At 38.4% G+C, this 22,932-nt stretch overlaps 1 protein-coding gene across 2 annotated transcripts in view; it reads left to right on the top strand.

Moving 5' to 3' along the window:
* LOC109678954 (cytosolic beta-glucosidase) overlaps positions 1 to 20,428 on the top strand; it is a 123,697-nt gene extending 103,269 nt beyond the window's left edge. Inside the window, exons 5-6 of one of the 2 annotated variants that reach the window (XM_074042528.1) lie at positions 7,666 to 7,769; positions 19,574 to 19,710. In XM_074042528.1, coding sequence (XP_073898629.1) covers positions 7,666 to 7,721 — 56 coding nt within the window. In that variant the 3' untranslated portion in view covers positions 7,722 to 7,769; positions 19,574 to 19,710. Of the gene's footprint in view, positions 1 to 7,665; positions 7,770 to 19,573 lie in introns of both variants that reach the window. The other variant, XM_020154320.2, reaches the window with a different exon arrangement.
* Positions 20,429 to 22,932: the final 2,504 nt, after the last annotated feature.

The raw sequence follows: 22,932 nt of genomic DNA, 5'->3' as shown, positions 1-22,932 counted from the left end.
ACTAATCTTTTTTTTTTGACAGTACTGGGTTTGAACTCAGTGCCTTGTACTTGCTAGGTACTTACCAGGCTAGCACTCTACCACTTAAGTCACACCTACAGCTTGCAAAGAAAGTTATTATTTTCAAAATTGACTTTGACAACTATAATTTTCAAACAATGTTCATCAAATAGTCAACCCATGAAATGGTAATAGGGTAATGTTTTTTCAATAGTGCTAAATGTATAGCATACATTTAGAAAACCTTAAGGTTTTGTAGACACAGAATTATTTTATTGAATTTGTCTAGCTTCAAGGATAATTAACATTAACTCAGAATTTCAGTTCACTTTGTGGAGTATATTGTACTTCATAGGCTGTTACTCATGCCCAGAAGAGTTAGGTACTGAGTGCCTTGGTATTCACAATTCTTTAACTTTGTTATGAATCACTCAACATAGACTACCTATGGCTCATAAATAGTATAAGTTCTTGGTTAGGATTATTTTATTACCATTTTGTTCTGTGGTTTTGTATTATTGTTTGAATGTATGTATTCCCTCAGATTCATCTGTCAGAAACTAAGATCAATTTGGTGGTATTAAGAAGTGGGGCCCTCACTGTATCATTCTAGCAGTATTAAGCACACAATTTGGAAAATGTTCTTAAGAGTCTAGAATAAAATATTACAGATTACAGGAAAAAAAATGAAGTGGGGTCTTTAGAAGGTGATCAAGTCACAAGGCCTCATAAGTGGGAATAGTGACCTTATAGAACTAGCTAAGCCCTATTTTGTTCTTCTGTTCTTCTGCCACATGAGGAAGAAGGTCCTCACTAGGTACCAAATGCCAACACCTTGCTCATGGACTTCCCAGCATCCAGAACTGTAAGATTCAATTTCAAAGACTTAAGTCTTCACAAGTACTAAAACTGACTCACTGAATATTGATTCAGATGGGTTGATCTTCATCAGAAATGACATAAATGTATTAAAGTACATCTACCAACAAATAAATACCCATTGAATGTTTGGATGGTACTGGGGGAGGGTATGTATGACATTGCATGGAATCAGTTTTTAAAAGAATAAAATCAAACTAATGTGATAATTATATCTAATACTTACTTAATTCTTAAACAGATGTAAAGTTGCTTAGCTACACAGTAACACAAACTAATAATAAAATATAAATTCATGCTGGTGGAGGGGTATACCTGGCACCACAGATGTGTTTATTTATTTATAGTTCAAACTATTCAAACTTAGCAAATTTATTCTCCTTGCACCATTTTCTTGGATTAAGGTGGGTTGCTGTGCATAGGTAAGCTAGGGCAGTAAAAAATCTATAAGTTGGGAGTAGTGTATTATTACTTCTTTTGAGACCCCCTCAACAATCCCACAAATAGGTTCTATTATCTCCATTTCACAGATGAGGAAGGGGAGGTCAGAATAGCTTGCTGAAGTCTGTACAGCTGGTAAATATGAAGTTTGGAGTTTGTGGTCTGTATCACTACCTGCCCGGTCTCACTAGCATGCCTGATCCTGTGATGTGCCAGAAAGGGAAATCTAGCCACAGACAGCCAGCTTCTTGATGTAAGTTAACTTTTCCAGGGCTCCAATTAGGACACAGAATGAGCTCATTTACATTTAGTAAATGAGCTCTGAGTAATTGGCTGCTGAGCTTGGGGTGAAGAGTGACTCTGGAGAGCTGTTGCCACAGCTTGACGCTCTGGGCAGTCAGGCCTGCCATTGCCCATTCCTCTCCGGGGTCACACAGCCCAGCATGTTAATGCTGCTGGAAAATGGCCTCAACTTCGAAACTCAAACTGGACGAACAGTCCTGGCTCTGTCTTTCAGAAAGTAGCACTAGCAATCTAGCAAGGAAGCTCTGGATATACTCATGTGTAAACGTTTAAGTTTGGGGTGAGGTGAGGAAAAATGGTTTTCACCATTCATACAATGGTTTAAACCATGTGGCTGGCCTGTCTCTGGTTGTTTTTCCTCAGTGCACAGATTCTGAAGGAAGTATAATTTCCTATGAGAAACACACAGACCTGTCACATCCCTGGGGCTTGTAGTGTGCCCTTGTATTTGCCATGATCTCAGACCCTCCCCACAGGGGAAACTGCAGCACAAAGATTATTTTTCCCAATGGACATAATTTATGTTGGGCACCTTTCTTTCAGTTGTAAAATAGGGGTGACAGTAATAACCTACCTCATGGCATTGTCGTAAGTGTTAAAAAGTTGATAAAAAGAAGAGTGGCCAGCCAAAATGATCACTTATCACATGTTAGTGATTACCTTTATTATTTTGCTACTATTATTATTTGTATCCTATCATGTAGTGGAAAGAAAATGGGATTTAGAAAGGGCTCAAATTCTGGTTCTTTCCTCTGTGATGTTTGGGACCTTGAACAAGTCTTGGATCTCTCTTGGATGAGTCTTCTCATTCCAGATGAGGAAAACACCAACCTCATTGGTTTATTTAAAGAGATAACAAAATAATAAGTATTTGTCAATTTCATTGGACAGCTAGAAAGCCTCTTGTTCATTATCATCATTAATTTTGCAAATCTTGTCCTCCCATTGTATTCTTTCTTATTAATCCAACTAGCACATCTGCAAAACTGGGTGTTGTGTTATGCTCTTCTGGCCAACACGTGATAATATCTTCAGCATCTCCTTTGCTTTTTCTCATTGTCACTCCCTTAGCATAAGGTTCTACAGTCTCTGAGCTGGCCTCCTCACCTCCAGTCTCCAGTTTGCTTTCAAGTGTAATTCTAACCTTCTCATTCCCCTGCTTACAACTCCCAAGTGGTTTCTCATTGTCTTCAGTATGAAATTCCAATTTCTTAGCATGGCCGTGACATGGCTTTGACACACTTTCTCAGGGTCACTCCTACTCTTTTGTTTTCATCAATGCTTGTGTCACGTCAAATTAGGTGTGAGTCCCAGAATGTATCTGTGATGGCTAATTTTATGTGTCAACTTGATTAGGCTATGGGGTACCCCCATATTTGGTTAAGCATTCTATGTTTGTCTGTGAGGGCATGTCTGGATGAGATTAACATTTGATTTGTGGACTGAGTAAAGCAGATTGCCTTCCTAATACAGGTGGGCCTAAAATAGAAAAAAAGCGGGCAAGTAATGGAGAATTTGTTTTGTCTGCCTATCTTTGAGCAAGGACATCCATTTTTCCTGTCTTCAGATTTAGACTCAAACTATACGTTTGCTGCCCTAAGTCTCTTACCTTACTGATCTTGTAATTTCTCAGCTGCTATAATCACATGCTCACTCTCCTCTCTCTCCTCTCTCTCTCTCTCTCTCTCTCTCTCTCCACTCTACTCCACCACCCCCATCATAGATAGTAGAAAGGTAGGCAGATAGATAGATACATCAATCTGCTTTAGGTTCTGTTTCTCTTGAGAAACCCACACACTAACTGATAGTGTCCTTTCTTTTTCCTATGCTTTCTGGTCTTTCCATCTTCATTACTTCTACTTGCTCTTCCTTCAGGGTTACTCCAGTGTCACCTACTCTTTTTCATCCTCCTTTCCTAACATCCTCAGTGAGTCAGGGGTTTCTCACCTTTACCACCATGACACACAGTATTTTCTTTGATCACATTGTATCATACCTGCTCGTTTACATATCTGTTCTTTCAAGGAGGAAGCATTAAGGACTGAGATCTTACTCTACTATTTCCTGTATTCGAAGAAAAACAATATATGTTGACTTCATGGAAGAATAAATATCATACTTAATGAAAATAAGATAGGTTGTCCTCCAAGAATTGTCTCCAAATCGCCACTCTACTCCACTCTACAAGAGGAGACTGTGCTAGCGTTTTTACCACATGCGTGGCTTTGGGCATATGGCATAGCCTCCCCGTGACTCAGTTTTCTCACCTTGTAAAATGGGAACAGTGACAATATCTACCTAAAAGAGCAAATGAATTTTCCAAATGAAACCCTTTCAAACACTGCTTTGCATTCTGTGAACACCAAGCCAAAATGAATTTCTACTGTTTTATTAACTCCAAAATTGGAGTAAATTCACCTTGTTCTTTATTCAAGCCAGTTTGCTGTTGGAGGTGATCAATATAAGGTTGGAGGGACAGGTGGTCTGTGCGTTTCTTTGACCTCAATGAAGTAGCTTAAATAGAGTGGATTTATTAAAAGCCAAACAAAGCCAACATTTACATTGTAAAACAATGGAGTTCCAAGTTACGGAGTCTTCCCTTTGCCTGATGGATTTCTCTGCACTGCAGTTCACAGTGAAACACAAGGTTTTCAGTCTTCTGCACATACTGTAATTTTTCTCCTTCTGAAGATGCCACTTAGGAACATTTTTGTTATTTATTTATTTATTTTTATTGTTGTGTTGGGGACACATTGTGGCATTTACAAAAGTTCTTACAATATATTAACCTCCATCTCCTTTATCTCTCTCTTCCCCCATTTCTGGAGTAGTTTCATTTTTCCATTTACATACGCATGTACACAGTATTCACACCATGTTCACCCTCCTACCTCTTTCCCTCTTTACCTCTCCCACTGGTACCAAAATTTGTCTATTTAATGCACAAACCAGAGAAGAATCACTGACATATGAAAGACAGTGAGATTGAATAAAAAAGAGACACTTCTTGGCCATACTGCTGTCAGTCTATATAAGGCACCTGTACAGATTCCTGTGTCACCCCATCTGCTGTGGCCACCTGCAATATTGTGGTCAAGAGTTTTTTGGTGCCTAAGTAAATTGGAAACGATAATGGCCATTCTAGCTCCTCTGTAGGATTGTGAATCCTTGTAAGGATTAATGAGGAAAAAGGGAAGACTGAGACTAAGAAAGAGTATGAACTGTGGAGGCAGAGGGCTGGATTTCAATACTATCTTTGTCCCTTGTTTTCTTAACCACCTGAAACACATTTACTTTCTCTGAAATACCTTTTCTGTGCTTATATGATGAATGCATTAGCATCAATCTTTAAGGGTTATTGTGAACAATATGGGTTTTTTTTGATGTTAGTATTTATTTATAAATTCAGTTTTTATCACGAGATAATGATAGGTTCACAGGACATTGGCAAAATGATGCATAGGGAGGTTCCATTTCCTTTCATATTTTTTTGATAATGGTAATATTTTTGCATAATTATCAATGTAGAATTTCCCTGGTACTCTATTAATAAGACAGTGATGCAATCCATAAATCTTACTCAGTATTTGTCAGGTTTGGTGCCCTCATTTGTGTGTGTATGTGAGTCTCTATGCAAACTTACCACATGCACACTTTTGTGTAAGGTCACACATCGCCCACGAGGTTCTCAACCTAATCAGATTGTGAACCTTAACACCTGGTGTAACTGTCAAGATATGGAGCAGTCCGTTCATCACAAGCTCCCCTTGCTTGTCTTTTACAGTCACCATGTGTCATCTTAACAGAACATTTATCTCAGCAAACTTTATCTTATTTGAATAGGCCAATACATCCGTTTTTGCCTTTTATGAATTGTGCTTTTGGTGACAAAGCCTGAAAATATTGTGAACAATATGGTTTTATAGTAATAAATAATGCTTGTTCTTTTTTGTATGTGTAAGGGAAGTATAAGATGCCATCTTTGGTGATCCTCTGCTGTTCTACTTAAGACTGAAGGAAAGCTTGAAAGATTATGCCCTAGCTATATGTTTTCTGAGATCTTGGAGGTAAGAATAGTTTAGAGGTACTATGTGAATAGATGTTCCTCCTCCCTCTCCCTCCTTTTTTCTCCTTCCTTTCTTCCTGTCCCTCAATATAAGAAAGAAGGTCATTTTCTTGTATGTTACAGATAGCAGCATCAGTACATCTAAGAAGCAACAGTTATTATTTCTTTTATATGTCTCCAGGTATGCCACATAATTTCATTGTTAAAATTTTCACTTCATCAATTATTGTTGGGCCTACACTCTTCATTTTGAAGGCCAAGTATAATATAATCATTCTATGATTTTAAAGGCTCTTTTGATGTTGGACCATGGACTCAAGGGGAATAAGACAGAATATTAGCAGGCAAGACTCATCTACTGTGTCATTCTGAATAATAAGTAGGCCAAGTCATCTTATATAAAGTCTATTCTTAAAATCCTGAGAGCTTCCACTGTGCACTGTTTGAGTAGTGAGATTGAAGGGTTCTAAATTTCAAATAAATTGTTAGTTTAGGAACAATATTAGACAATGAGGTACTATTGCCTATATCTATAATGATCATCTGTTCCAAACCTGTCATTTAACCATGTGAACAATCTCAGACAAACTTGCCTTGTTCTTGCATGAGCTAGTTAGACACAGAGATGGAAACAGGACTGGAGGCCTCTAGGTATATCACACCACTCAAGATCTTTGGAGAGGAAAGTGAAGATGATACATAACTACCCTTTTGTATCTAGCTGGTGAATTTTTATTTGTATTTTAAGTTTCTATTCAAATGCATGCTCCTCTGGGATGTTGCCCCTGACCTCCCTGGAATGATGAAGGCTTTGTTGGTTCAGTGTATTATTTTATAGGTCATGTCCCTCTGTATTCCCAAACTAGTACTTTTTGTATCTATCTTCACAATGAGTGCATCAACTCCCAAGAGTAGACATTGTGTGCTATTCATCTCTCTATCACCACACTTAGCCTGGAGTCTAGAAGGTAGTAGCTGTTCAGTGGGTACTCTTTGAGTGAATGATAAGCAAGCTGTGTTTTTCAAATATTTGGACCAGATGTGGAATCCGAGGGCTCACCTGTGAAGAAAAAATATTCTTTGCCTGCCTCTGATATTGATTGCTGAATGAAGTCCAGCATCAACTCATGTCAAATGCCCTCCTGTTTTTGCACAGCTGCATGACTGAATTGCTTCTTTTCCTTTTGGGCAGACTAGAGAGTTTTGTATGCAATAATGTTGGAGTCCCCAAAGTTTAGGAGGAGAAATATTTCATGGTCCTCACTCTGAGGTCTATAAAGAGTTTTATTTTCTGAATAAGTATTGATCACAGCTTATAAAATACTGCAAAGCCATATAATTAAAAGGAATGAGACTAGTCATTGGTGGGCAGTGTATATCTAAGTATAAGAGAAGACAAATTCTTCAGGTCCCTGTGATTTTATAATTGTACTTGCTTGGGAAGCTTATTAAAGCCTTGCAGGTGCAATGTTTCATCACAGAGTAGTGAACCTTTGAAAGATATGCATAATAAACAGAGTTTGAAATATGTTTTTATTTCAGGCCATATGGTCCTGTCTGGAGCTTTCCTGGATCTCTGGGTCAGTTCATTGTTGAAAGATGGGCTTGCAAGGACCCACTCTCAGAGCAGCTGTCAGAGCCCTATCAAAACGAATCTGCTTTTCATGATTATTCATTTTATGTGGCTCTCAGAAACAAGCCCATCCTTGCTCCATAGCTGAAATGTGCTGAGCAAAGTCTCTTCCCTGAACAGCTTGTGACCATATCACCAAGCAGTGTCCTTCCTTGTCCTTAAAGAGCAGACTAGCAAGACTTGTGCATCAGGTGAGGACAGGCAGTCTGGGTGAGGTGTGCCCACCTGGGCTTGAACTTGGTGCCAGCAATATGAAAATGTATATGATAGCATTTTAAAGACTTGTCATTGTTCTTCTTTCTCAACTCCCTCTTACTCACTTTCCTATGTCTCTCTGCTCCAGGCAATTACAGTGGCACTGTACACAAGTCTGGAAGCATTCAAGTGGTAGTGTGGTGAGGATGATGCTACACTTGCTCTCCATTCGTAATTCACAGGTTTCCTAAGGTACATTGGATATAATTTATTCAGCATTTGTTGCATATGTATAGGAGTGGAGTAACTGACAAGATACTTGGTCCCGGAGTCAAGTGATCGCAATAAAATAATCTGGGTCCTAGCATCAAAATGGAAAATGAGATGATCATATTTGAAAGTTATTTTCCAAATCTTTTTCTTGTTATTTTTTGAATTTGGTACTGAATTTTATCATATCCCCTCAAAAATAATTTTGCTTCTTATGAATTACCTTTTGTCTATTTTTATATAATTGACAATGTGTCCAAAATTATATCACTTTGTAGCCATTCATTCATTTAAGCAATATGCACTGAGCACCTATACTTTACCAGCCACTGTTCTAAGACTGGGGAATACAGATCCACTTGCTTCTTGCCCTCTTGAAGTTTAGAATCTGGAGTAGAAAACAGACTTTTAAGAAACAGTTAGCTACATGTCTTACACATATTACAAAATGGATGTTAATGTGCTCTTTCTCTTTATTGGCTTGTTGGAGCTTAAAAGTGAAGTCTGTATCAGGTATTATTCTGCCTCAAATAATAGCATATATAGTAGTAGATGCTTAATAAAATATATTTGGATGTAAAGAAAGAATGAAAGGAACAGTTAAATAGGAAGTGTTCAATTCATCCATTCACTCAGGATACAGTTTGACAAATTACAATTTGAAAGTCCTAACTCAATTTTATAGTAAATAACACATTTTTCTTCTGTGCCCACATTTAGTGAGCCATTTTTTGCCATTCTCTACAACCTTGAAGTTACCTTTTCATATGAGCATGCAAACATTTGACTCTGATGTTTATCTCTAAGGTATCAGATACTTTCTTTGAGTGCTACTCTTAGGTGGCTGTAATTGATAAACAAGAGCTATTTCTATATGCAAGTAGATCAACATTATAATGGAACAAAATGACAGCTATTTCAAAGTGCGGAATAGCTAGAGATAAGATAATATGACACAGTGGGCACCAGTGGCTCATGCCTATAGTCCTAGCTACTTAGGAGGCAGGGATAAGGAAGACTGTGGTTCAAAGCCAGTTCTAGGCAAATAGTTCATAAGACCCTACCTTAAAAAAATAATCAGAGAAAAAAAGACTGGTAGAGTGATTCGAGTGGTAAGAGCTCCTGCCTAGCAAGCATGAGGCCTTGAGTTCAAATCCCAGGGCCACTAAAAAATAAAATCACATGACAGAGTTGTTTTATCTTGGAGCTCTATTACGTGGTTCTTAGGGTCAAAGATTCGCCATTCAAGTTCCTTGCTGTGCTCAGGAGAGGGCAGTGACATTGCGCTAGAGCTTTCAGTGTTAGCAGACCAAGGGAAAACCGTAAGTATTACTCAGAAATATAGCCGAGGACACTGTGGGGTTCTTTGAGAGACACTGGGAATCAGAAGTGGAAGTGTGGTAGAAGCCACAGAGACAATGTCAGAAAGTGGAAGGCAAGAGGAAAATGCGAATGAATGAGAGTTGTGATGACCAGGTTGGGACTGGAATCAGAGGGTGGGTGCCCTGGGAGATAGAGCCAACCAGCAGTACTGTCCCAGATTCAGTTGCAGTGTGAAGACTTGGAATCAATGGCCATTGAAATCCTGGTTGTTCAGTCTGGAGATGCTATGACTCCAAGATTAAGATGGGAGTAGTGAGACCGTAGTTTTATTAAGATAATTTTAAGAGGATCCTTCCTTTCTTTCTTCCTCTTTCCCTGCCTCCCTTCCTCTTTTCCTTCCTCACTCCCTTCCTCATGTCTTCCCTCCTCTTTTCCCTTCTTTCCTTCCTCTTTCTTCTATGTTTCTCCATCATTCCTTCAATGAGTGCTTATTTAGCACCTGCCCTGTGCTAGTTATTGTTCTCAGGGTGGGGAATTTTGAAGAACAAGTACAGACAGGGTCCCTTTTTTCTCATGGGAATTTCAGTTTTCCAGGTGAAATGATCAATAATAAAACACACAAAAATACATTTTCATTTAACAATAAGAACCACAAAAAACTAGCATAATGATATGAAAGAGAATGGAGTGCTTGAGAATAGAATTTTAAATTGGGGCACCAGAGAAAACCTGTTATGGGGATGACTTTGAGCTAAGACCTGAATGGAAACAGTCATAAAGTAAGGACCTAGAGGAATAACCAGGCAGATGGAAAAGTTAGTGTAAAGGCCATAAGATAGACACAGCTTCAGACATTCTAAGAACAAGAATGCAGTGTTTCTGAAGAATGGCATGTAAAGGACAGGACAATACAGAATTCTAGGCAAAGGGCTGATCATGTAGGATCATAAAGGTCAGAGGATTTTTGGTCCTAGGAGACTGATGTTCCAGGTGCTTCTCCAATCTCTACCCATTTCATGCTCTACCTAGCCTAGCAGTCACTTCCTATACTGACTTTGACTTTTGCCAGTCATAGTCCTTCTGTTCTAGATTTTCAATCTTTCCATGCAATACAGATGGAAAGAACATAGGTCTTGAAGTCCAGCAGCCTTAGATTGTATTCCTAAATTGTCCCTTTCCAGTGTGACTTTCAGAAAGCTGCATCCATAAAAAGTGTCCCCTGTAATATGGGACATTTCTGGCCCTCTGTCTTATTCTCTCTTTCTAGCTAGCTTATCTCTAAATGTTTGAATGCTGTAAAAACCTTGCACCAAATTTTTTTCTTATTTTTTAACTTCTATCAACAACCATGATTTTGATTACCATCTCTATGTGAAGATTCCAAACTTTACAATTGCATTTCAGAATCTTCTTTGAGCCCCTTGTCTGTCTATCCAACTGCACCAGGTTCAACTATCCATTTGGAATTCCAAAAAGGCACCTGAAAGTCAATATAACCAAACTTCATCCATTATGTTCCTCACCTCTCCTCTAAAACTTGTCTATGTCCAGTTATTCCCTGATTCAGATATTGCATCATGGAGGCTGACAGAGTGGCTCAAGTGGAAGGGTGCCCACCTAGCAAGCATGAAGCCCTGAGTTCAAACCCCAGTACTGCCACCAAAATTCAGATATTTATGTCATTATCAATTAAATTGTGTTAACTTTGCTTTATTATTTCCTAATTCTCTCCATCTTTACTTGTCACCCTAGAGTACCCTCCCATCATCTCCTCATGCAATCAATCCTGAATGCTGTCTTCAATTCCATTATTGTTACACTCAAATCTATTCTTCACAGAGGTCACACTAACCATTTAAAAGTGAAAATTAGCTAAAATCACTATGCTCCTTAAAATTCTTCAATGGTTTTCCAGTGATGTTTGAGTAAAACTCACAATCATTAAAATCCTTATGAGGAATCGGATCTTAGATGGTGTTTTGTGACTTCCTCCCAATTTTTCTTTATGATCCTGTTGAATTGTCTTAAGTTCCTTACATGTACCGTGAACTTTCCCATAGCTGAGTTTTCACACATGCTGTTATTTTTCTTCGCTTATTTTTGTCTTTCTTTATCTGGTGGACGTCTCTTATGTTCTCTGGTCACCCAGTACTTCTGGATATGCATGTTCCATTTGAGGGACGTCCAGACTTATGAGTCTTTATCACTGATGTAGAGAATGTGTCTCCTCAGGATTCTTTGTAGCTAGAGCAACTGTCATGTGATCTACCAGTCAGACTCATCCACATGAAAATTTAAACTGAAGGTGAGCAGCCTGATGTAGGCAGAACCTATTGTGTGGATTGGGTAGCATCAAAGACACTCAGCTTTCAGAAATGTCAGTGGTTGTTAAGATCTAATTTCTGGTGCAGAGGTAGCCAAGATGCTGGTGGCTTCTGGGGTCATGAGAAAGTTGGGTTTTGGCAGCAGTATGAACTGAAGCACTTCATACGCATTGGGCCATTAGCAGTTTTTTTTTTAACCAACCAAATTTATAATACATATTTGAACACTACTTTGGAAGATTTCATTGGAGCCTATTTCTTAAGCACAGCCCCTTCTACGTTCCATCCACTAAGGTCAGCTTTTGTTACAACTAAGAAAGGACCTCCAACTCATCCATAGGTCTATGGACTCTATCTCAGTACAGATCCACCATAGAGTGTAGGCAAGGCTTGGTATTGTCAAGTGACTTGGCATGGATCCTCTATTGCTACCTTGCTGGGTTCTTGTCTCAATTCTCCTACTTACTTGCCATATGATTTTTACCAAGGTGATCTAACTTTCTGGACATCAATCCCCTTATTTATAAAATGGGACCAAGGATAATATCTATTTGTAAAAAGTAAATGACTTAATGCATACATGAAACTCTTGAAATCATATCCAGATGCTCAATAAAAGGGGCTGGTAGATTGGCTTATGTGGTAGAATGCCTGCCTAGCAAGTGTGAGGCCCTGACTTCAGATTCCAGAGCTGCCAAGCATGTGTGCGCGCGCGCACACACACACACACACACACACACACACACACACACACACACACACACACACAGAAGCTCAATGAATATTAGCTAATAGTTGTTTCTCATCATTTTCCCTTCTTTCTTTTCATTCTACTTTCCCCAGGATGATAATTTAATGAAGATATGCCTTACAAGTAGGCTGCAATTGCAATAAAAGAGAGGGGCTTTTAATTTTGTTGGTCATGCTTCCCACTTCTTACATGACATATTTTTTAAAATAAATGTGGGTAGGTCTTGTATAGGTCCTGGAAACCTTGAGTAAGATACTCCTCCCTCCCAGCACACTGAACCAAGGGAGCTTCAGTAGCATCTGGGGTTCTTGGACACGTCACCCTAAGTTTCATGTTTTAACTGTTTCTCATGACCCATAATTGACCCATTCCCACTGAGCACAATCCTGTCCCTTGATACCCTGATTTTTCTGGTTCTCAGCACTGTGTATTTTATGCTGACTTTATACCCTCTGAAAGCTGTTGGAAGCCAGATGGGAGAAGGAGAACAGATTTCATTCATCACCTTCTCAGACACTGAGATAAATGAAAACAATTGCAACCATAAGTATTGTATGTTGAGTGTTTGCTATGAACTAAGCATATTCATAGAGCTTTGTATGTATTGATTTGTTCAGTGCTCTCCACAACCCTATGAAGAATGCACTATTACCTCCATTTCACAGGAGGGCAAAGTAAGTTCCAGAGGGAAAGAAAGAAAGGAAGGAAAGTCGAGAAAAAGGGAGAGAATGGGGGAAAACAAGCAGCCTTTCTGGTTTAGAGAACTTCCCTGGTTGGGAAGAATTTTTGTTTCCATAATCAGAACTTTTCTTCTGAGAAGAAGTAACTGTTCAAGTAATATACATGGAGAAATTATGGAGTTTGACACATAGAGCACCTTGCCTCAGATCAGCTTTACAGTTTAGATATTTTTACATGATCCCTGTCAACTGCTTGCTATTTGTAGCTTCCCCTCCCCGCCCAAAGTATAATATAAAGAGTTGAAATAATACAGTTAATTAAGAAATCTGCAAAGCTCATATCTGGTTAATTGGCATTTTCCTATAAAATATTTAAAAATCAGCTTTGGTATTCAAAGACTTTCTTTTTAGAGAGTCATGGTTTTTGCTACCAAGAGTTCCCATCTGCAGGTGCAGCCTCCTGTTTTGAGATTTTTTGGGGCATTTCCACACATGCTGTCAGTTACTAATGTTCAGCTGGTGTGTGTGTGTGTGTGTGTGTGTGTGTGTGTGTGTGTGTATGTGTGTGTGTGTGTGTGTGTGTGTTTATGTATGTGTGTGTGTGCCTTACTGTGCATTTCCTATGTTTAGATCTTCTTGATGTTGTTTTATATTATTTTTCCAAAAACAGCCGGTGTGCCAGTTCTCTTGTGGGAGCATTTTTTTCCAGCTAAAGATGTTCTCCAATTGTAATGCACTTAGGCATTTCAACCAAACTCAGCGAAACACATTTTCAAAGTTAGTGTGGGGGCAATTGCCAGAAAATCAGCTTCAAACTGTGTCCCCAGAAGGCTTTCTCTCTCTGGCTTTGACAGACTGAGAGAGAGAAAGAGAGAGAGAAAGAGAGAGAGAGAGAGAGAGAGAGAGAGAAAGATTCTCATAAGCCCTCAGCAAGATCAGGTGGGTGGTTTGGGACTTAGAGCCCAGTTGGCAACCACTTGGAAAGAACATGGTGCATTAGTTTCCTGTGGCCACCCTAACAAATTAGCACAAACCTGGTGACTTAAGACAACAGAAAAATATTCTCACTGTTGTGGAGGCCAGAAATACAAAATTAAGGTGTCAGCAGGATTGGTTCTTTCTGGAGGCTATGGGAGAGCATTTCCTCCTTACCTCTCAATTGGCTTCTGATGGTTGAGCGCAATCCTTGGTGTTCCTTGGTTTGTGAACACAGCACTCTGATTTCTGCTTCTGTCTTCACGTATCCTTCTTCCTTTCTCTTCTCTTAAAAATATACTTGTCATTTAGGGTCCCTCATTATCTAGGGTGGTCATCTTGAGATTCTTAACAGGGTTATGTTTGCAAAGTCCCTTTTTTCAAATAAGATCACTTTCACAGGTTTTAGATGGACATATCTTTTAGGGGGCTACCATTTAATATACTCCACATGGTGAATTGAGAGGATTTTTCTTGATCCAATGGGAACGAAGATAGACTTCAACTGAGCAGTGGGCTGAAAAGGTGATTTGATTCTTCTGAGCACCCAGCAACTCTATAGTCTCTTGGTGGTGACCCATTTCTGAAAGGTGGTGTGACACTGCTTAGACATACCCATGTCTTTTGCACAGATCTTCCCTAACTAGAACTATTAGCGGGGGACTGAGGGAGGGTAGCCGATATTTATAATCCTCAAGAGGGGTGCCTCTGGTAGTAAACAAACTAATGGACAGCCAGAGCATATTCTAGAGTTAGGAGTCTCAAACTTGATTACTTGTAAAAATTTCATTTAAAACAGAAGTTCTCAGTTCCTAACCTGCCTTAGTTTGCTGGGGCTGCCATAACAAAATGATACAGACTAGACTGTTAAAACAGGAGAAATATATTTTCTCACAGTCTTGGAAGCTGGGAATCCAAGATCAAGGTGTTAGCTGGTTTGGCTTTTCCTGAGGCCTTTTTCTATGGATTTTAGATAGCCACCTTCTTGTGTCCTCACATGGTCTTTCTTCTGTTCATGTGCAAACTCCTTCACCCCCTGGTTTTGGTGGTAGTGGATTAAAGCCCAAACCTGCAGAGGTTCCTTTCAAATTATGTCATTTCACTTTTATGGGTTCCTAAACCTTAAAGATGTTTAAAGATTGTCTGTATGTTTTAAGCACAGTGAACATAGCTATTGTACAATCTGTATGGCACTTTTAATAAACTGAGACCTCTGAGTTTATTTCTGTTGTCTATTAACTTCTTTTTGTCATTTTTTCCATGTTTGATTATGTTCTGTGATTATATGTAAAACATTTATAATAATAATTGGAGGCTTGGAATAGTGATACCTCCATTCAAAAAGAATTTGAATGTGGAGCTTCCAGGCTCTGGGATATTACCAGTCTGGGATACTCAATCCAAAATCCAGACTCGACATTTACTGAACAACGGTGTCACTCAATACTTCCTAATGACTAGCTTGCTTCTGGCCAGTCTCAGCATTACCATGAGGGCTCAGTCTTCTGGGTGTGGCATTAGCCTTCCCACCTGGTGCAACTCTGTGTTTTCACACTTAACCTCACCTCAGAAACTGAAAACCATTCTGATTTACTAAGATTAGAAAATTCCATCAGACCAAAGTAGTTGCCATGCTTAGCAATCTTTTCTACTTTCAGACCTGACCTGGAAATTCTTTCTAAATTGTCAGCTTTCCATTGTTTTGAAAACTCCTTTGAAAATTTTTATCCAGTATGTTTTACTTGTTTTCATTAGGAGGGCTTGCTAGAATAATGTAGCCTGCCATTATCTGAACACAGAGATCCAGAGGCCTATATTTTTTTCTTCCTTCTCATTCCTTGGACTTTCCTGCTTTCAGTTCTTCTATGAAGCTATTGTCTTTTATGCTGTCCTGTACCTTTCCATTGATTCTTGTCATGGCAGCTTGGGTCTGTGGATTAGTGGTGTGTTTGATAGCTTGATCATTTTACCAATTTCATGGGTATCCTTTATAAGTCCTAAACAATCATGGAAACAAAGGCAATCTCTCTTCATAAATTATGGGAAATAAATCCATTGATACTCAACTCCCCATTGCTAGACTGTTGCAATTTGATACCCACAAGCATAATTATGGTTTTCTGTAAACCAATAAGGTGAGGAGACTCTTTCTTGTACCATGAAATAATGAATTTCTAAAACGTGTGTTTGAGTGTGCATACATGTACGTAATAAAGAAGTTGATTTTTCATTATGGGTGGTTTGGCCATCGCCCTCAGCTTCTTGCCCTACTTAGTGAGGATGCTTTGTTTAGATGGAGGCTGATCAATCATGTTATTTTGAGTTGAGGGCTTCAGGTAGCGTGGTATCAACTGACCATACGGGCAATCAATCAATCATACTTATTTACTCATGTCCCCAGTAAAAACCCTGAACACTGAAGCTCAGATGTGCTTCCTTGGTTGGCAATACCACATGTGCATTGTTCTATGTCAATATCAGGAGGGCAATGTGTTATGACCACCAGAGAGAGGATAATAAAATTTCGTGTTTAGAACCCCTTAGGCTCTGCCACGTGTCTCTTTTTTTTTGACTGATGTTAATCTCTATCTTTTTCTGTAATAGACGTAATCAGAAACCTAACACCTTTCTGTGAGTTCTGAGACCTAACAAATTACTAAAATGGAAGTGTTTTGGGAAACCCCTTGAACTTACAATTGATGTTAGATGTGAGAGTGGTAGTATGGTTGAAGTTGTACCCTTAGCATTTCAGTTGGCCTTCTTTGGGCAGAGTGTGTATATGTGCATGTTCTGGGGTGTGTGTGCGCATGTGTGCGTGTGTGTGTGTGTGTGTGTGTGTGTGTGTGAGACTGTGTAGAGTACAGCATCAGCATGGAGGTTCTTATCATTGGAGCAGCCCAACTAAAGCAAGCCTTAACAATTTTTCTCCTTGTATCTTTGCCTCCAACCTGCTGACCATGAGACCCCTCTTACAGCCTTGTAGTTCAAAATCACACCCAGACTCTGTGATGAGTAACATTTTTATCTTAGCAACCTGTGTACCCATCCTAAGTCCTACTGATTTGTGCTGACTTTGCCTCCAACTCTAGTTAAAGAAGGAAAGTGAACTCACAGAAGTGTTTCCCCTGCCAAGATTTGGGACCTCATAAATCATGGTGACAAGAAATGTGATGATGGTCTCTTTCTGCTCCTGAGGAGATTGGAGGAAGAGAGGCATGCAGGTTCCAATGTGGCTTTGCAATTTTTCCTAGTGATGGCATGGCGAGAAGGATTCCAGCAGGCTAGTTCCTCAGCTCTAGCTAGGTAATTCTCTACTTGAATGTTCCTGCAGTGAAAACGCAGCGATGTCCACCACTCACCCAGGCAGTTCAGTGTTTGCTGCTGAACTCCTGGCAGTTAACAACGAAATTGTCAAGATTTCCTTTTTGTTCCCTTCCAAGCAGGCAGGGCCTCATTTTTATCTCCTGGTTTAGCACATGAATCAATCCTTTTATACATGATCAGTGGGACTGTGTGTATTTTCACAAACTGTCTGGTTTTATACCTGGCAGGCTTTCTTGTTGGGCAGTAGTTCTGCAAGTGGGAAAGAAAATATGCAGATTCTCACATACTCCCAGATGGAATTACAGAGCAAAAGAGAGTATTGTTTTCTAAGCTGGTATTTGGCTTCGGTCATTTTCATACTTAGAGACATGCCATTCTGTTCTTAAATTAGGCTACTAAAAAGAAATTATGTTTTCTAGATTTATAGTGGACAGAGTGAGGAGGCACAGTTGCAAATGACAACAGATAGGAGAAGGAATATCTTGTAGATATTTTTATTCATGAAAAACTTAATATACATGAGTGCTATATTTTTCATTTTCCAACAATATTTTGTTTGAAAAGAACTTGGCTTAATTCCTGCTTTAGGACATTTGCAAGGTGCTCTTCTAGCAAAGGACTTTGCATACCTCTAGACACAAATGTGGAGGGATCATGTGTCAATGAACTGTTAGGTTCCTTTTGTTTATGGAATATCTATAGTCCAAAAATAAAAACTCCCAGGAAGATCTGGAGACCAGCGTAGTAGACTATGGGTGCAGTGTTAGTGTTTTTAAGAGTCCTGAAAAATATAGATGGACACTAAAGGAAAAAAATGTGAATTGATCTTGCTTTACTGAATGCTTAACTAGAGGAATCATTTTTGGTTGAAAACAATCCCCACTACAATTAAATTTGGTATATTATATGAATATTCATTTCACCCAGCTTATGTAGGAATCTTACTATCTCATAAAACAAACCTGCTCTTCTCTTAATTTCTGCACAGAGGAATGAATGTTGGCCTGTAGGTTGGGTTTACTTATTCTGGTTTTAAAATATAAAATGCTCAATGCAAAGTGTTACTCAAATGTGGAGCTTTGCTAAACTTAAAATATTAAAAAATAAGCTCAATTCATTGACTAAAGCAATGAAAATCCATTGTGAAATTATTTAGAGAATTCTCTCTTCTTTGGTGTTTTAACATGGAGTGCATGGATGAGCTTAGGGGCCATCTGCAAATTAAATACCTGGAATATTGTGTTTGTGTAATTTTGGCAGAGCTGATTCATTTCTTTGGTTCTTAAAAGGTTTAAGTACCACTCTGAGATTAGACGTGCTGGAGAATGAATGTTGGGTCTCATTGAAATTCATGTTGCTATCCCAGCCTCCAATGTGATGGTATTAGGAACTGAGGTCTTTGAGGATAGAGCGCTCATGAATGAAATTAGTAACCATGTAGAAGACATGGAAGAGTTCCCTTGCTCCTTATGCCATGTGAGAACACAGCAATGAGTTAGTCATTAAGAAACTGGGGTATGGTCCCTCACAAGACATCCAAGCTGCTACCACCTTAATTTAGGACTTCCTAGTATTGTGAATGAACTATGAGAACTATTTTGTTTTTATTTATAAGCCACCCGATCTATGGTATTTTCTTATAGCAACCCAAGAGAGTAAAACAGAATGCTATAACATTTTTGTGCTTACTCAGACTAAGATATAGGTATACAGTTCAGAGTCCTGGGCTGACACCACCCCTCCAGGTTTTTAGAGGTTCTGTTTCCAGAATTATAGGATATATGTCAGTTTAGTCATGGGGATAAAGGTGTGTCCTAGGACTTCTTCAGGCACGCTATTGTCACTATTTTAATTTACCAGTGGGCTTTCTGGGCTATAGGAGGTTGTCCTGAGATGCTGGATGGTGTCTTTATTGAATATTCTTCTAAGTACTAGGGAAGAATTTGTGCGTGTATGTATGTGTCTTCATACCTCAAAAGTGGTAGGTATTGAAAAAATATGCATGAAGTTCATAAATGAATAAAACAAATGTCGAAATTAATGAATGACCACATAACTAGAATTATATGTAAATTACCTTCTCAAATGAAGCCCCTACTTGGTTTAAGCAGAAATCTGGAAAACGGAATGTTTTAAGAGACAAATAAAAATTGTCTGTGTTTATGGTATCCAACATGATGCTTTGATGTATGTGTACACTGTGGAATGACTAAATCCAACTAATTAACATATGCCTCACCTACCATGCCATTTTGTGTGCATGTGGAAAGGAGATAGAGCAGGCTTGACTGTTCCCACTGTGAATCCCTGCAGAGCAGGAGAAAGCGATCCATAGTGTTCATCAGTGATTTTGTCTGTACTCTCAAAACGTTCCCAGAAATGGTAATTTCTCTTTTTCACAAATTTCAGCCATCCATGTTGACAAAGTCAATCTTCAACTATATTGTGCGTGGTCTCTTCTGGATAATTTTGAGTGGAACAATGGATACAGCAGACGGTTTGGCCTTTTCCACGTGGATTTTGAAGACCCTGCTAGACCCCGTGTCCCTTACAGGTCAGCCAAGGAGTATGCTAAGATCATCAAAAGCAATGGCCTAGAAGGACCTCTGTAGGGAAGGTGACTGGGAAATGTCCCCTGGCAAAGAAGCTTCTGCTTCTGGAAAGAAAATCTGCTTTGGTGATGATCTCTCAGACAACCTGAAGTTGCCTCTGTACCAAATGATCTTGTGATTACGAAGTTTAACTATGTAAAGCTAGGGAATGTGTATGTATGGCCTCTACTCTATTTGTAACTTCATCAATGAGGTTTTAAAAAAAGTGGAATAGAGAATCACAGAGATTGATTTTTCTATTAAAAATCAGATAGATTTGAGCCTTCAATTTAAATCCTTAGCAATTTTTTTAGAAAAATATTATGCAAATTTTACAAAGGTACTGTGCTCATGATTTGCAACTGTAATGGCAGGCCGCTGATTACAAGGATAGTTATGATCTTATTGATTCTAGTTACATGGCTATTTTTGCTCAGTGGATCCATTGACGTGAGATGCATTATTTTTTCTCTGTTTAGCATTAAGAAATCAGAGTTAAAAGTCATATTTCATAGTTATGCATTCTAGTTAATAAAGAATTTAATGGATAATCCATTTAATAAAATTTGTTAGTAAATTTGGCACATTTTGTGTATGTTTGGCTAAAGACATCCTTCTTTTGTCTAATGAACTTGTGGAAATTAATACATAATAAAACGAATTAGATTTTGAATGGCAGACAAAAGTATGTGAGTGTTGATGTTTAGCAAAAAATAGATTCCAATTGCAGAATGACACCGAATTTAAAAGCAAAATGATAATCAGGCCATGGTCTCTCTATTTTTGAGTATTTCTTTAAAGTTTAGATTTTAGAACCTCATGAAATAAATGAATGAATTTAATGAACAACATGAGTTTCGGCTAACGGGGGTGGGATTCATGACATTGATAGTTGAGATGTCTGAGATGTACATGAGGTTGATTGGAATTGAAAATCTGATTGAGCTTCCTCTTCCTCAGTAGGGGTGGGGGCTCCACTGGATTCTGCTTTTCCCCTCCAGCACACCCTTCATATATGTGGAGCTTTGATCTTCGCATCTTTCTTTCAGCATTTACTAAATACCACTTGTGAATGAGGCTTAAAGCTAAGCAGTAAGTATTATCATCCCCACTTTCCAGACTAAGAAACTAAGGCTGTACAGACATTTATCTTTCTCAAGTTACTTTAGTACTTATTAGCTATATCTGACCCTTCCTTGGCACCAGTCTTCTGTTTGGCACCCCGCCTATGGAATGTCCTGGGAGTCTTCTCTGCATTTTTTGAAGACTGTAAAAACCAATTCAAGGAATGAAGGTGATAGCACAGGAAGAATTGGGGAGGGTGGTTTCCTGCATTTGTTCACTGCTTCCCTGAGGAAATTGTGCATGCTTTGAATGTTCTTATAAGGCTTTTTCCGAGTAGACACGATGTCTTTTTTTTCTTTCATAAATTGTGGTCAATTTCTGGATCATTTTCATGTTCATTATCAGGGAATTATTTACAGCAAAAAGCACACTCTCAGTAACTTTGGACAGAGTGAGAAAAAAATGGTCATAGTAGTTCAATAAACGTGGATGCACTGGGGAAAATTATATTAAGATTAAAATGGTATACCCAGGAAATTCTATTACATCTTTGCCACTGGTTTGTTATTTTTATTGTTCAATGAGACATTATCTCACAATTTGTGTTCATTTAAGAAGCACATTTCCAAATCTTATTTCATTCCTCTCTTATCCAGTATGTCTTTTTCATTTTTACTATGTATCTTATTGACAATTTATGTTCCTTTTTATATCATCTTGCAAGACAACTGAGTTTTCCTTTTAATTAGGATACTGCTTGAGTATTACTTATGTGATAGGGCATATTTACAAGTTGTACAACAATACAAATGAGCACTGTATTTTCATTACTAAAATCAGAAAATTTAATATTCAGGTTGTAAATATGACAGTCTGTCACATTTGGTCTACCAGGTGAAATAATTGTTCTTACTACCAATACTGGAGCTTCCTACAGTGCCATGGTCTTCTGCAGTGTTCTGATGGATTTCAAAGGCCAGCCCTGATATCCAGAGATGGATCACACAGAGGGTGTTTCCCTAATTAGTCCTGTAAATTAGTATTGCCATGAAGGTAAGGCAAAGGAAAACAAGACAAAACATAAACAAAAAGAGAAACAAAAAAAACTCACAAACTTCAACTAGAACAGTCCCTGCAGTATTCACATTAATGCTATTTTTTAATTGCCTGTATTAGCATTTGAGATCAAGATTGATTGTTTTTTGCCTGTCAAGGAAACAGAACTTGAATTCTTTAGATGGAAAAACAGGAGTTTTTAATTATACTTAAAACTCCATAGATATTTAGATGTCTTGAAGGTTACCTGAGGCTCATAAAGCATGTGTTTTATGTCTGTTTTATCTAAGAGGAAACTTCAGATCACAATGATTGTTTAGATCTACTGTATTTCTTCTCTATTCTTTCCTTGCTTGTTTTACTCTGAAACATTTTTTTTGACAATGCCAACACATGTTATTTACATCCTGGGAATCACTGTTAGGAAAATCGTTGTGTTTTTAAAAATAGTTTATATTTTAGGGCAAGTGCTTTCTGAACTGCTAAAAGCATACATAATATGACACTAGACCATTTTTATCTGTGATGTATAAGACTTTAGTTTTCTAACCCTTGAGAACACCAGGAGGAATTGTCCATTGAAGTCCTTTATTGAATGAAAAGATTCAAGTTCTCATTAAAAAAGCTGTAAACTAAGAAGCTGGCAACCTTGGGATTTGGCAGTGGAGCGTCAGATTTTTGTGTTCTGTGAATTTGTGTTTGGTCTACGCTTTTCATTATTTTTACAAACTGGGGAATAATGAATACATTTGTAATGTATTGAAAAAAATTATCCAACATGAACTGACCAAAAAGCAGATTTATACAATAATCCTTAAACACCCATTCTATTACTCAGAACTAGGCAAAAAGAAAATAGAATACTGTGTCTTATTACTGAGAGTGCAGAATAGAAATCAAAGCTGATGGAATTAATACTGTTTAATTACTAGCAATACACCTTACCTGGAGAACACATATTCATCACTCATCACAATATTTTAGGCTTTGCTTGTCCTGAGAGGGATATAGTGAAGAGGCCAAAGAATGATGATCTTCAAAGATTAAAGTTAGAAG

The sequence above is a fragment of the Castor canadensis genome, chromosome 9 (assembly GCF_047511655.1).
Source record: "Castor canadensis chromosome 9, mCasCan1.hap1v2, whole genome shotgun sequence".
NCBI lineage: Eukaryota > Metazoa > Chordata > Mammalia > Rodentia > Castoridae > Castor > Castor canadensis.
Note: the sequence above shows the minus strand (reverse complement) of the source record. Positions and strands in the feature narration are given on the sequence as shown.